The 13662-nt window shown below is 46.9% G+C and overlaps 1 protein-coding gene across 3 annotated transcripts in view; it reads right to left on the reverse strand.

Moving 5' to 3' along the window:
- The window catches only part of FAM3B (FAM3 metabolism regulating signaling molecule B), a 42504-nt gene extending 38181 nt beyond the window's left edge, over positions 1–4323 (reverse strand). For all 3 annotated transcript variants that reach the window (XR_006207425.1, XR_006207426.1, XM_042956210.1), the window contains exon 1: positions 2946–4323. Coding sequence is in view for 1 of the 3 variants with exons in the window: in XM_042956210.1 (XP_042812144.1) it covers positions 2946–3363 (418 nt within the window). In the remaining 2 variants the exon portion in view is untranslated. The remainder of the gene's footprint in view (positions 1–2945) is intronic.
- Positions 4324–13662: the final 9339 nt, after the last annotated feature.

The following is a 13662-nucleotide window of genomic DNA, read 5'->3' on the forward strand; positions in this document are numbered from 1 at the left end:
CCCCAGCAGGGCACAGGTGAGGACTCATCTTGGGAAAGGTGGGAGCCAGACCTCAGCTAAGACGGCTCCCTGGACCTGCGTGGGAGGGGGTCCGGCAGCTTCCGAGGAGGTGGGGGGGATGGTGAGGAAGTATGCAGAGTTCAGGAACCTTCTGTGACCCTGTAACCAGGATCCGGCCTCTTCTTGTAAAGTAATGAAGTCCTCGGTGGCTGACAGATACGTATCCTATGTGCTTCCGTGTGGCAGGCATCACACGTGAGAGCTAGAGCGAAGGTCAGTTCCAAGCACAGATAGGGAGTCAGTGAAACTCCTCTCCAGACATTCTCGATCACTGTGTACTCCTGCCTCTGTGTGTGTGTCCTGCCCTCATCGGCGCCCGCAGATTCTCGGGGTCTCGGGCCGGCCCCGGCCCCTTCACTTACACTGCAGAAGACGGCAGTCCCAGAGTTCACGCTAAGCCAGGCTGGAGGCAGGTGGCTCTCAGGGCTCGCCCTACCCCTCCAACCCGGGGCGGGGGGGGGGGGGCCCTGAAGAAGGCAATTCTGAGCCCGTAAGAACACACCTTCTTTGGTGGGACTTCTTCAACGTGAAGTAGGACGAGGAAGCTGTCTGTCCCTAGCAGGCTCGCCGACACGAACCCAAACCCCCGTCACCCTGGAGGCAGCCACACCTGCCCCTCTTGTCCCCGGTGGGGGCCGAGCAGGCTGGCGTGGCTGAGCCCTATTCATCCTACTCGGGACTTGGCTGCTGTGTGGCTCCAGGCTCAGCCGGCCTCAGTGTCCACAGTTGTCGCTGTCCTGTTGACTGGGGCTTGGGGGCAGAGAGACTGGCAGGTATGACACCCGAACACCACAGTAGGTTTGGAAGGTAACCTGCCTTGTAAGGTTCGCACACCAACGCCCTACTTCTGCGGAGTTAGGACAACCACCACCGAGCAGCTGCCCCACTGGCGAAGGGCGGTGCTGGCTTAACTCACTTCACCCATTCAATCTGAAACTGTCCTTCCTGTGAACTTTCTGCCTGGGACAGACCCAGGGCCGGACTGAAGTAGCCAGGAAAATGTCGCTTCCAAGAACGTTGCCAAATCCTTAGCTCACAAAATCCAGAGCAACACGGTTCTGAGTGACCGCAGGTGACCTTCTCTCATAACCACACACATCCATATAAATACAAATCTGGTGCCGTGTCAGAGCCTTGTGTGAAAGGACCACATGATTCGTGCAATGACTCATAGGGCTATGTGTGAAAAAGGTGTAGGGAGGGGAAAGCAATCTGAGAGTATTCAGCATTTTCCATCAAGTAACCGGCAAAATATTGTAAGAATACAATACAGAAATAATGGGGGGAAAAATCTTCCCAAATAGCTATCATGAAAGCCAGTGTCCTGGGGGAGATGTTTGCTCCCCCCACAAAAAGAGACATGTATTTCCACCCATGTATCCTACCATCCACACGAGTTACCAAAAGCCATGTTGTTCATAAACAACCAGTTTTATAGATAACGTGACGATTCCACACAGTAAAGAAAAATCTTCAAATCCGTCTTTCCAAACTTTGGGTCCGGAGCTGCGAAGGTGGCCTTTAGAACTCTCTGGAGTTGTGACCACACAGCTGGAAAGCTAGTGCCAGAAGGAAAGGGGTCCTTGACCCCCTCCCAGCAGACAAGCTGTCCCCCAGGGAGGGGAGGGGGCTGCTAAAGAGGCCAAGAGATCTTTCCACTTCTGAACTTCCCCTTTTTGGGCAAGGTCTGCAGACCGGCTCCAGGAGGAATCCGGATCCCTCAGATTATAGGAAGGAAACAGCAAAACCAATCAGAAAGGAGGCAGGTGGGGCAGGTTAACGCAGGAACCCAGAGCGCCCTGTAAAGCCAGGCAGCCAGGCAAGTGACTGTGGACAGAGGCCACGGTCAGGAAGGCCGGCTTCGGGAGACCAAATGACTGGTGGGATGACCGTTTTGTTTTTCTTTCCCTTTTCCTATTTCTCCCGGGCTTTCTGCGGGTCTCAAGTCGTTTGGTATTTGGAGAAAATAACAAGGGCCTTATAGAGAGTTGCTACCAGAACTGTTACAGTCAGTGACATGGGTCACTCCCTGTTAGTCCCTCCCCATGTCCCGCCCACCCACATCCCCCAGGGACTTAAAAAGGCTGCCTCCCGGTGGCGCCTAGGTGGCTCAGTCCATTAAGCGGCTGGCTTCAGCTCACGTCATGATCTTGCGGTTTGGGAGTGAGTTCGAGCCCTGCGTCAGGCTCTGTGCTGACAGCCTGGAGGCTGCAGCCTGCTTTGGATTCTAGTCTCTCTCTCTCTCTCGCTCTCGCTCTCGCTCTCGCTCTGCCCCTCCCCTGGAACCTGCTTCAGACTCAGTGTCTGCCCCTCCCCTGCTCTCCGTCTTTGCCTCTCAAAAATAAATATTAAAAAAAAATTTTTTTTTTACGGCTGCCTCACTGTCCTCTCCACTTTCCATAATTTGCTGGGCTGGTCAGTTTGACCTGTGGCTAATGACCCCTGATTCCAGCCACAGGACCACCAGGTGGAGCCCACAAGTGCCTCTAGCCGGCAACTGCCCGCCCCCCTTGCTGGCGCCTGAGGTCCTGGACATCCGGGCCGGCACACGCCCTTCCCCGGGACCGAGCCCCCCGTCCTCCGGGAGCTCGTTGGGTCCGGCTGTGCCTGCGCTCACCTGAGACCTACTTTCCAGGCAAAGCGTCAGACTCCCGGAGCCGGGAAACGGTGTAGGTCTTACCTGCGCCGGGAACCCCGGCCAACTGGCCCCTGTTGGATTCGCTTTCCGCATTTCAGATCCCGGGGCTACGAGGAGACCCGGCCCCAGCGCCGGCCCCGCCCTCGGGCTCGGCCGCGGCAGGCACCGGGAGGGGTCCCGCCTAGGCGAGGGGGCGGGTCTCCCGGCCGAGGTCCCCTCTTCCTCCTGCGGTGGACGCAGCACTCACCGGTCGTCCCCGGGCGCATCTTCCAGGTGCGGCTCCCTGGGGACCCGAGGGACCTCGCTGGGACCGTGTGGCGAGGAAGGCACCGAGACGCGCCCTCGAAGCGCACAGCGGCGGGGAAGGAGAGCAAAGGGCGGGCGCAGGGGCCGAGACGGAAGTGCGGGCCGGTGCGGGCCGGGCGGGTGCTGGGCCGGCAGGTGCCTGCAGATCCGGCAGGTGCGGGCCGGCAGGTGCGCGGGGTGGCGCCCACGAGCTCCAGGCCGGCAGCCCGGGCGGGATGCTCCCTCCGCCCCGCCGACAGGGGGCCAGGAGTAACGAGCAGGGTTTGTTCCTGAGGCAGGACACTGGGTCCCGGAACGGTTCGCGGCCTCAGCTCCCAATATAATGTCTCACAAGAGGAAACAGCTACAAAGACAAGCATGTCCTGAGCCTCTGAATCGTCAAAGCCGAGTGCTAGCAGGGTCCAGGCTAGCGGTCAACAGCCCCTGGGCCAAAGTCATGAGGCTCCTTGCTTCATCCAGAACGTTCCCGCCGCCCACCACAGTCCTCCACCTCGTGTCCTTTTTTAACCTCAGGGCCTGCCTGGGGAAATGTGGCAGGGACAGTGCCCCCGGGCGCCATCGGTCAGGGTCACGGGTTTGCAAGCCCTTTTGTTCACAGGGAGTCCCGGGGCGGCCAGGGCCGCAGTCCGGCAGGTGTTCGAAGAAAGCCTCCCAGAAGACGCCCCAGCTCCTAATAGGAAGAGTCTCTCTCTGTGTAGACTCACATTCCAGACACCCATCGGGTTTTTACAGCTCTTTGGAACACACCGTAGTCATCGTGGCCTCAGACCGCCAAGGGCAAGTTAAGGCTCCAAGGGCAGTTGGTCACCTTCGCAGAGCAAGAGTGTTCCAGGTGGACAGGTCTTTGCAAAAAACCCACTCCCACACCCCCGCGTCCGTGGCCCCCACAGTTCTGCTGGTCCCTGTTTCTCTTCTCCGGAAAAGCCCAGAGGCCTCGACGGTGCAACACAAAGTCCCCTCACCTAGTCCCAGGATACGCATCAACCTGTGGGCTGTCAAAAGGGACTTGACCGTGACCCTTCTCCATCGTGGTCTTTGTCTCCTGAGGAGCTGCTGTGTGGCCCCATCCAGGGAGCCTGGGGACACATGTCCTGTGGACAGTTTGGCTTGAGTCCTCCAGGTCACCCCCTCCCCCAATGGTTCCCCACATCAGGGCGATCCGAAGACGGGGTCTCCCAGCTCCAGGGCTTGAGAACTGTACCATAGCTTCAGCATGGCACATTTCCCTTGGGATGCCGCTTCGGGGCTGCTCTCCAGCTGCTCCTAAGTTACATTGAGCAAGTGCATCGATTCATTAAAGTGGATGTTGGGGGGCGCCGGGACGGCTCAGCCAGTTGAGCATCTGACTCCTGATATCGGCTCAGGTCGTGATCTCACGGTCGTGCTGCCAAGCCCCCCGTCCGGCTCCACGCTGAGCATGGAGACTGCTCGAGATTCTCTCTCTCTGCTCCTCCTGCCCTGTTCATGCGTGCACACACACATGCTCTCTCTCTCTCTCTAAATAAAAAAATAAAATAAATAAAAATAAAAATAAAATATAAACATAAAAATAAATAAAAATAAAAATAAAATAAAATAATTTAAAAAAATTTTTTTAATAAAGTGGATATTGGTTTCATTGACCAAGAGTCTCAACTTTTTGTCTTTGGCTCACCTGATTTCGGAGATTGAGCGTTTATGTCCTGTTGTTTCCTTTCTTTTTTTTTTTTTTTAATGTGGTAAAAAAATACATAATATAAAACCTACTATCTTTTACCACATTTAAAATTTTACATTTTAAGTGTACAGCTCAGTAGTGTTCAGTATATTCACATTGTCGTGCAACAGATCTCAGGACATTTTGCAAAACTGAGACTCTGTCTCCGTTAATATCAGCTCCCCTCCCCCCATCCCCCGGCTCTTGGCAACCGCCATTCTACTTTCTTTTTCTATGAAGTCATCTCCTTTAGATACTTCACAGAAGTGGAGCCTCCACCATTTGTCTTTTTATGACTAGCTTATTTCACTTAGTATGACGTCCTCAAGGGGCATCCGTGTTGTGGCACGCGACAGGATTTCATGCTTTCTTAAGGCTGAATAATACTCCGTCGTGCATGCGTTCCACATTTTGTTCATCCATTTATTTGTTGATGAACACTTGGGTTATTTCCGCCTCATGACCACCGTGAGTAACGCTGCTATGAACATAGCAGATGGATGCACATGTCTTTGAGACCCTGCTTTCAATTATTTTTGGGTACACACCCTGAAATGAGATTGCTGGATCCTATGGCAATTGTATTTATAAGTTTTTAAGGAACCACCGTGCAGTTCCCCTCGGTGGCTACACCATCTTATATTCCTAATATAAAGTATTGGTGTGCACATATTCCAATTTGTCCACATCCTCACCAACACATGTTTTGTTTTGCTTTTAAATTTTTTAAATAGTAGCCATAAGGGCTATGGGCTGGTATCTCACTGTGGTTTGATTTGCATGAGTCTCTAATGATGAGTGATACGGAGCATCTTTTCGTATGCTTTTTGGCCATCTGCATATCATCCTTGGAGAAATGTCTGTTCAAGTTCTTCGCACATTTTGTAGTCTGATTTTGTTGTTATTGCTGCTGAGCTGTAGGGGTTCTTGAAATATTCTGGATATTAATTCCTTATCCGATGTACTGTTTGCAAATATATCCCCTGATTCGGCAGGTTTCTTTTCTGCTGTGTTGATTGTGTCCTACGATGCACAGTTGATAAGTTTGATACAGTCTCCTCTATTTTTGTTGTTCTTGCCTGTGCTTTCAGTGTCACGTCCGAGAAATCATTGCCAAAGCCAGTGTTGTGAAGTTTTTCTCCTGTGTTTCTTCTAGGGGTTTTACTGTTTTAGGACCTACATTAAGGTCCTTGATCCATTTTGAGTTAGTTTTCGTATGTGGTGTTAGGGAAGGGCCTCACGACATTCTTTTGATGTGGATGTCCACTTTTCCCAATACCATTTGTTGAAGAGACTGTCCTTTCCCTATTGAATGGTCTTGGCATCCTTGTCCAAGATCATATGACCATATATGCAAGGGTCTCTTTTTGGGCTCTCTGGTACATTCCATTGATGTATACAGAATCTTTCTTTATGCCAGTACCACGTTTTTGATTACTGTAGCTTTATAATAAGTTTTGAAATCAGGAAGTGTGAGCCTTCCAACTTTTTCTTTTTCAAGATTGTTTTGGATATTCAGAGCCCCCTCGGATTCCACTGGAATTTTTGGTTGGATTTTTCTATTTCCGTAAAAAAAAAGCCACAAAACATCATTGCGATATTGATAGGGCTTTCATTGACTCTGTAGACTGTTTTGGGTGGTAATGATAGCTTAATGATAATAAACCTTCCAATCTGTGGACACCAGGTGTCTTTTCATTTATTGGTGACTTCCTTCCTTTCTTTCAGCTACGTTTTCTAGTTTTTAGTGTATAAGTTTTTCTGCTTCCTTGGTTAAGTTAGGGTTTGTTTTCATTTTGCTCTAATCATCTGCATTAGACCCTGTTCCCCATTCTCAGCCGGTCTGTAACAAACATGTCTAATCAATTCTCCCTAGCAGCTCCCATTATTTGAGAAAAAAAAATGATATAATTTCCATTTCTGCTGATCTATACTAAGGAATTTTTTTTCTTTTATAAAAAGTAAACGCTATGTATACTAACAGTGAAAAATGTAAAAAAAAAATCTATGAGGCTAATAAAAGGCGGGATGACTATTTAAATAAATTACTATTACCCACTTGGAACTCAACTCAGGAACTTAAAATGATTGGTATCAAGATTATATATTACTTGTAATATACATGGAAAATATACATGAAATTTACTTTAAGTGAAAAAGCAGGAACAAAAGCAGACATTTATGTCTATAAGAAGACTAGACGGAAACACATAAAAGCAAAAAACCTGTGGTATTTGCCTGTGCGTACTATAAAGCCACATTACCTAAAAAAAATTTAAATAAATAAGCACTACAAGATATGGAAGCAACCTAAGCGTCCATCGATAGAGAGATGGGTAAAGATCTGCTGTAGATATATAATGGGATATTACTCAGCTATAAAAAAGAATGAAACCTTGCCATTTGTGACAACATGGATAGACTTGGAGAGTATAACTCTAAGTGAAGCAAGTCAGACAGAGAAAGACAAATACGACATAATCTCACTTCTATGTGGAATCGAAAAAACCTACCAACCAACCAACCAACCAACCAACAAAAACCAGAAACAGACTCATGAATACAGAGAACTGGTGGGTGCCAAAGGAGAGGGAGCTGGGGGGATGGGTGAAACAGGTGACGGGGACGAAGAGGCACAAACTTCTGCTTGTAAAATAAGTAAGTCCCAGGGCTGAAAGGTACAGTACAATATTGGAATGCCTTTGTATGGGGACAGACGGTAACTAGCTGGCAGTGAGCGCTGTGTAGCAGTAAGGCATAGAATGCCGACTCATTGTGTCATACACCTGAAATGAACACAGCACACAGTTCCCCCTCAATTCCTCATGCGTCTGTGGGCCACTTGGGCCACAGGCTCATCGGCACAGCCCTTCCCCCTCAACAGGTCCCTTCCCTCCGCTAGGTCCAGGGTTCCCTCCCCAGAGTCCCCAGAGACAGCTACTGTCCCTAGCATTCCCCGTGGTCCTCAGAGCCTGTCTCCGCATACGCAAGCCTGCGTATATCTCCCTCAGCCTTTTTACACAAAAGATATATTGTACGTGGTGTTTCACAACTTACCTTTTTATGTTAGAATATCTTAGAAAGCTTTGTACATAAACACACCCGGGCTTTGCTTATTCTTCCTGAGTGCTGTGTTCGATTCCATGGTTGGGTGAAGCACGTCTCTGTTACTTTTTTTTTCTCAAAACTTTATTTAAATTCTAGTTAGTTAACATGTAGTGTAATATTGGTTCCAGGAGTAGAATTCAGTGATTCATCACTTACACACAACACCCAGGGCTCATCACAACCAGTACGCCCATCACCCATTTAGCCTATCCCCCCCACCACCACCTCCCCTCCATCAACACTCAGTTTGTTAAGAGTCTCTTGTGGTTTGTTTATCTCTCTCTTCTTTCCCCCACGCCCTCCACCATGGTAAATCATATCTTTAAGCCACACCTTTTATTTTGGGATGAACATATTCTTTAAATAGGTGTAGAAGGGCAGTTTTGGTTATTTTTAGTCTTTTGCACTATTAACAATGCTGCAGTGAATAACCTTCATGTATCCACGTTGGCATAAATATTGAGAAACGTTAAAAACAGATTTTCTAAAAAATGACTGCTCGGACTTCAAGCTATACTACAAAGCTGTAACCATCAAGACCGTGTGGTACTGGCACAAAAAAAGACACTCAGATCAATGGAAGAGAATAGGGAACCCAAAAATGGACCCACAGACGTGTGGCCAACTAATCTTTGACAAAGTAGGAAAGAATATCCAATGGAATAAAGACAGTATCTTCAGCAAGTGGTGCTGGGAAAACTGGACAGCGACATGCAGAACAATGAACCTGGACCACTTTCTTACACCATACACAAAAATTAACTCAAAATGGATATAAGACCTAAACGTAAGACAGGAAGCCATCAAAATCCTCGAGGAGAAAGCAGGCAAAACCTTTTGATCTTGCCCGCAGCAACTTCTTACTTGACATGTTTCTGGAGGCAAGGGAAGCAAAAGCAAAAATGAACTATTGGGACCTCAACAAAATAAAAAGCTTCTGCACAGCGAAGGAAACAATCAGCAAAACTAAAAGGCAACCACCAGAATGGGAGAAGATATGTGCAAATGACATATCAGATAAAGGGTTAGTATCCAAAATCTATAAAGAACTTATCAAACTCAACACCCAAAAACCAAATAATCCAGTGAAGCAATCGGGAAAAGACATGAATATACGCTTCTCCAAAGAAGACATCCAGATGGCCAACCGACACATGAATAAGTGTTCAATATCACTTATCATCAGGGCAATAGAAATCAAAACCACACTGAGATACCACCTCACAACTGTCAGAATAGCTAACATGAACAACTCGGGCAACAACAGATGTTGGCGAGGATGCGGAGAAAGAGGATCTCTTTTGCACTGCTGGTGGGAATGCAAGCTGGTGAAGCCACTCTGGAAAACAGTATGGAGGTTCCTCAAAACATTGAAAGTAGAACTACCCTACGACCTAGCAATTGCACTACTAGGTATTTATCCAAGGGATACAGGTGTGCTGTTTCAAAGGGACACATGCACCCCAATGTTTATAGCAGCGCTATCGACAATAGCCAAAGTATGGAGAGAGCCCAAATGTCCATTGATGGATGAATGGATAAAGAAGATGTGGTGTATGTATCTATCTATCTACAGGTAGATATATGTATCTATATACGTATCTATCTATCTATCTATCTATATATATATGTATCTATAGATATACACACACGCACACACAATGGAGTATTACTCGGCAATCAAAAAGAATGAAATCTTGCCATTTGCAACTACGTGGATGGAACTGGAGGGTATTATGCTAAGTGAAATTAGTCAGTCAGAGAAAGACAAATGTCATATGACTTCACTCATATGAGGACTTTAAGACACAGAACAGATGAACACAGGGAGGGGAAGCAAAAATAATATAAAAACAGGGAGGGGGACCAAACAGAAGAGACTCTTATTAAATATGGAGAAAAAAAGAGTGTTGCTAGAGGGATTGTGGGAGGGGGGATGGGCTAAATGGTAAGGGGCATTAAGGAATCTACTGAAATCATTGCTGCACTATATGCTAACTTGGATGTAAATTAAAAAAAAAAAAAGTGATTGCTCTGGCATACTTTCGTAGGTTTAAAAGCCATTTGTGACTTGTATTTCTTTTTCAGGAACCATCTAGTCATATCAATTGCCCAGTCTTCTATGAAGCTGTTAGCCTTTTTCTTTTTGAGTTGTGGTAGCTGTGAGAAATACTTTGTTGACTAGATAATACATTTATATAGTCCAATTTTTTTTAAGTGTCTTAAAAGATATATGGTGATAAATCACCTCCCTACTCACATATCCTCTTTACCTAGTAGAAACCCGGAGTTATTAATTTCTTGGGTGTCCTTCCAGAATTTCTTCCGACATACCCAACCAAACCCCACCGCGCGCGTGCACACACACACACACACACACACGTGAACAAACTGTCACATACTCTGCCCCTGCCCCCACCTCTTGCTTGTCAAGGTATCTTGGAGAGTTTTCACTTGTGTCTACAGAACTCTCCCTCGTTCTTTCAACAGCTACAAAGCATCTGACAGCGTGGATGGACCATAATTTATCTAGCAAGCTCCTCACTAGAGACATTCTTTTCCACTTCTCATTAGGACTAACACTGTAACAAGAATCTTGCACGTAGAACTTTTCACTTATATGAAATTAATAAAACAACAATAACAAAACTATCTTTGATGTTGGGGCGCCCAGCTGGCTCAGTTGGTAGAGCAGGGCAGTCTTGGTCTGGGGGTCACGAGTTGGAGCCCCATGCTGGGCATAGAACCTACTTAAAAAAAAAAACAACCCTAGAAGCGGAACTGCCGAGCTTCTGCTATTTGTAATTTTGATAAAAGTTTGCCAAGACGGACCTGGATGGCTGTTGTACTCATTGACAACCATGCTGATGCACGTTTGTTCCGTTATAAAGTCTTCTCCAGGATAATTTTCCCTACTCTTGATTTTCACTTTACTTGCTTACTTGGGAAAGCACTGCCATTTAAAATGGGTCTCCCCTTATTAAAAATTTTAAAAAAGGGGGGGCGGGTGCCTGGGTGGCTCAGTTGGTTGAGCGTCTGACTCTTGGTTTCGGCTCAGGTCATGATCTCATGGTTCCGTGGGTTCAAGCCCCGCGTCGGGCTCCATGCTGGCATCACGGAGCCTGCTTAAGTTTCTCTCCCTCTTCCTCTCTCTTCCCTTCCGCTACTCATGCTGTCTCTGTCTCTCTCAAAATAAATAAGTAAACATTTTAAAAAATTAAAAAAAATAAAACAATTATCTGATTTTTTGTTTTTACAGCTTTGGAGTTTTGCCTTACTTAGAAAGGCCTTTCTCCCCTTCCCCACAGTTTCTCATTTTTTGATTAAAATATTTGATCCCTCCATATTCACTCTGATGGAGATTTTATTCTCTTCCCATCTGGCCAGCTGGTCGCTTGCTATTTGTTGAATGATCATTTCCTAACATTGACTGAATTGCCCCGTCACCACATTAAGGCTCAAGTGTACTTGTTTTGATGTCTGGACTTTATATTCTGTTCTCTCCGCCTCGTCTCCTTCTGCTCAGGTATTAGTGATCGTTGCGTGTTCACTTTACCGATGAATTTTGGATTCAGCTGTCACTGCTCATGTTGGCTGTCCCACTCCAGCCACAGAGCCCCCAGCATGGGACACACTCTGATCTGGAGGCTGGACTGAGAGATCTTTTTCAGCCCTCACAACAGCCTAAAGGGAAGTTATCTTAACCCCTTTACAAGTGGTAAAGTGAGAGGCGCCTGGGTGGCTCAGTCAGTGAAGCGTCCGATTTCGGCTCAGGTCATGATCTCGTGGTTTGTGAGTTCGAGCCCCACGTCAGACTCTGTGCTGATGGGTTGGAGCCTGGAGCCTGCTTCGGATTGTGTCTCCCTCTCTCTCTACCCCTCCCCTACTCGCATTCTGTGTGTGTCTCTTTCAAAAATAAGGATTTAAAAACAAATTTTTAATGGTAAAATGAAGCATCAATTGTCATAAAAGCCATCAGTTAGGGAGTGAGGATTCCAAAGGATTCTAAGTAAGTCCGAATGTACTAAGTTCTCCTTGAGTGTATTTGCTTGCTGAAGTCACAGCACAGGACAGACCAGGGCCTTCTAATGGCAGTACTCTATAGTCACGGCCCCTAAATTCTGTCTCCTTGGATCCTCAGAATGACCTGGCTTCCAAATTCTCCATCTCAAAAATCCATAGCACATAAAATGCTAAGGCCTTTTAACTCTTCTTTCAAAGAATTACATTTAGCCTCTTAACAACTAAGCCAGTTGTTTTTCTTACTGATCCCATAGCTGGAGACTCCACATGTTGAAATGCCTGGAAATTTCTGGAAACTAACTTCCCTTCTTCTCCTGGGGCAGGTGTTAGACGTCATCACTGTATCTCCGCATCACTCACCCTTTATTCTGCACCCTCTTGTTTCTCTACGCTGCACTATGTTTATTTAGCTTTTTGTGACTTTCCGGTCACTAATTACATAGCTCTATCTAATCTGCTGTTAAACGTGGTCATTTGAGTTTGTTGTTATTGTACAGACTTTTATTTCTAGAAATTCGATTTGGTTCTTTTTCAAAGCTACTTATAATAGAACTTTATATTATATAATTTTCTGTTTCCTGAAGGTATCTTAAAGCCTGATTTGACTTTAATCATAATTAGTGTAGCCAGTTAACAGTCTAGAGCTATAACCTAGAGATTATTACAGTCTATAATCTGATTATAATTTGTTTGAAGTCTTTGCAAGCTGTTTTCCTGGTTTGTAGCTCATGGAGATTTTTGCCTGACTGGCTGTGCACTGGACATTGTATTTGAAAAAAAAAATGTGTGAAAAAATGTCTTCGGGCCAGTGAAAGTAATTTGCTCCTGAAAATATTTGTGTTTGTTTTTGCTGGGATCTGAGTCATGACCACTCTGGGACCATCTATAAAAATATACATATAGGGGTACCTGCATGTCTCAGTTGGTTAAGCATCCGACTTTGGCTCAGGTCATGATCTCAAGGTTCACGAGTCTGAGCCCTGCCTTGGGCTCTCTGCTGTTAACACAGAATCTGCTTCAGATCCCCCCTCTCTCTGCCCCTCTCCTGCTGGCCCATGCGCTCTCTCACTCAAAAATGAATAAGCATTAATATATATACGTATATATATATAAGTCAAGGCTTGAAAACTCATGAATGACCTAGTTGATTCAAAACTGGCTATAATTCAACATAAGCTGTTCATTTGAGGTTAGTGTCTACCCTGATGGAGCTGGGCTCCCCGCCCCCCCCCCACTTTTTTTTTTTTTTTACATGGAAGGTCTGCTGTCATACTCCTTCGTGCTAATTTAGGGGATTAACAGTGCCCTTGGATAGAATGCGGCTTCCTGGCATGCTGCCCCCAGAGGTGGGGGTGCCTCTTTGGGGAGCATAGGGAGGTGGTGAGCTCAGTCTGGAGTAGGGGGCACAAGGTGACTGGGATGCTAGAGAAACATCATGGTAAACAAGGAGGAACGCATTGTCAACAGGGATGCCGTCAACTGTAAGGGACAACGAGCAGGAGACATAAGAGATAAGGGCAAGATCAGTCTACCCCCGTGACTGGTGGCCGAGGATAATGAGGACTCCTACATGACACTGACACATGCCCACAAAGGGGTCTCTGCAGAGAAGCCTTCCCTGGGCACCCAAAAGCATAAGCCCAGAGCCCCACTCCTCTCGCCCTATCACTCTTCTTCAGTGCACTTAGCAGCAGCCAAGTTCTTTGCCTTGTTTGGGGAGCCGCTCAATGTCTGCCTCCTTCATCAGCACATAGGCTCCACCAAGCGGGGCCACAGCCCGTGCACTGCCGGCCCCCGGGTGCCCAGCACAGAGCCTGGCACAGAAGCGTTT

Source organism: Panthera tigris, chromosome C2 (genome assembly GCF_018350195.1).
Source record: "Panthera tigris isolate Pti1 chromosome C2, P.tigris_Pti1_mat1.1, whole genome shotgun sequence".
Lineage (NCBI taxonomy): Eukaryota > Metazoa > Chordata > Mammalia > Carnivora > Felidae > Panthera > Panthera tigris.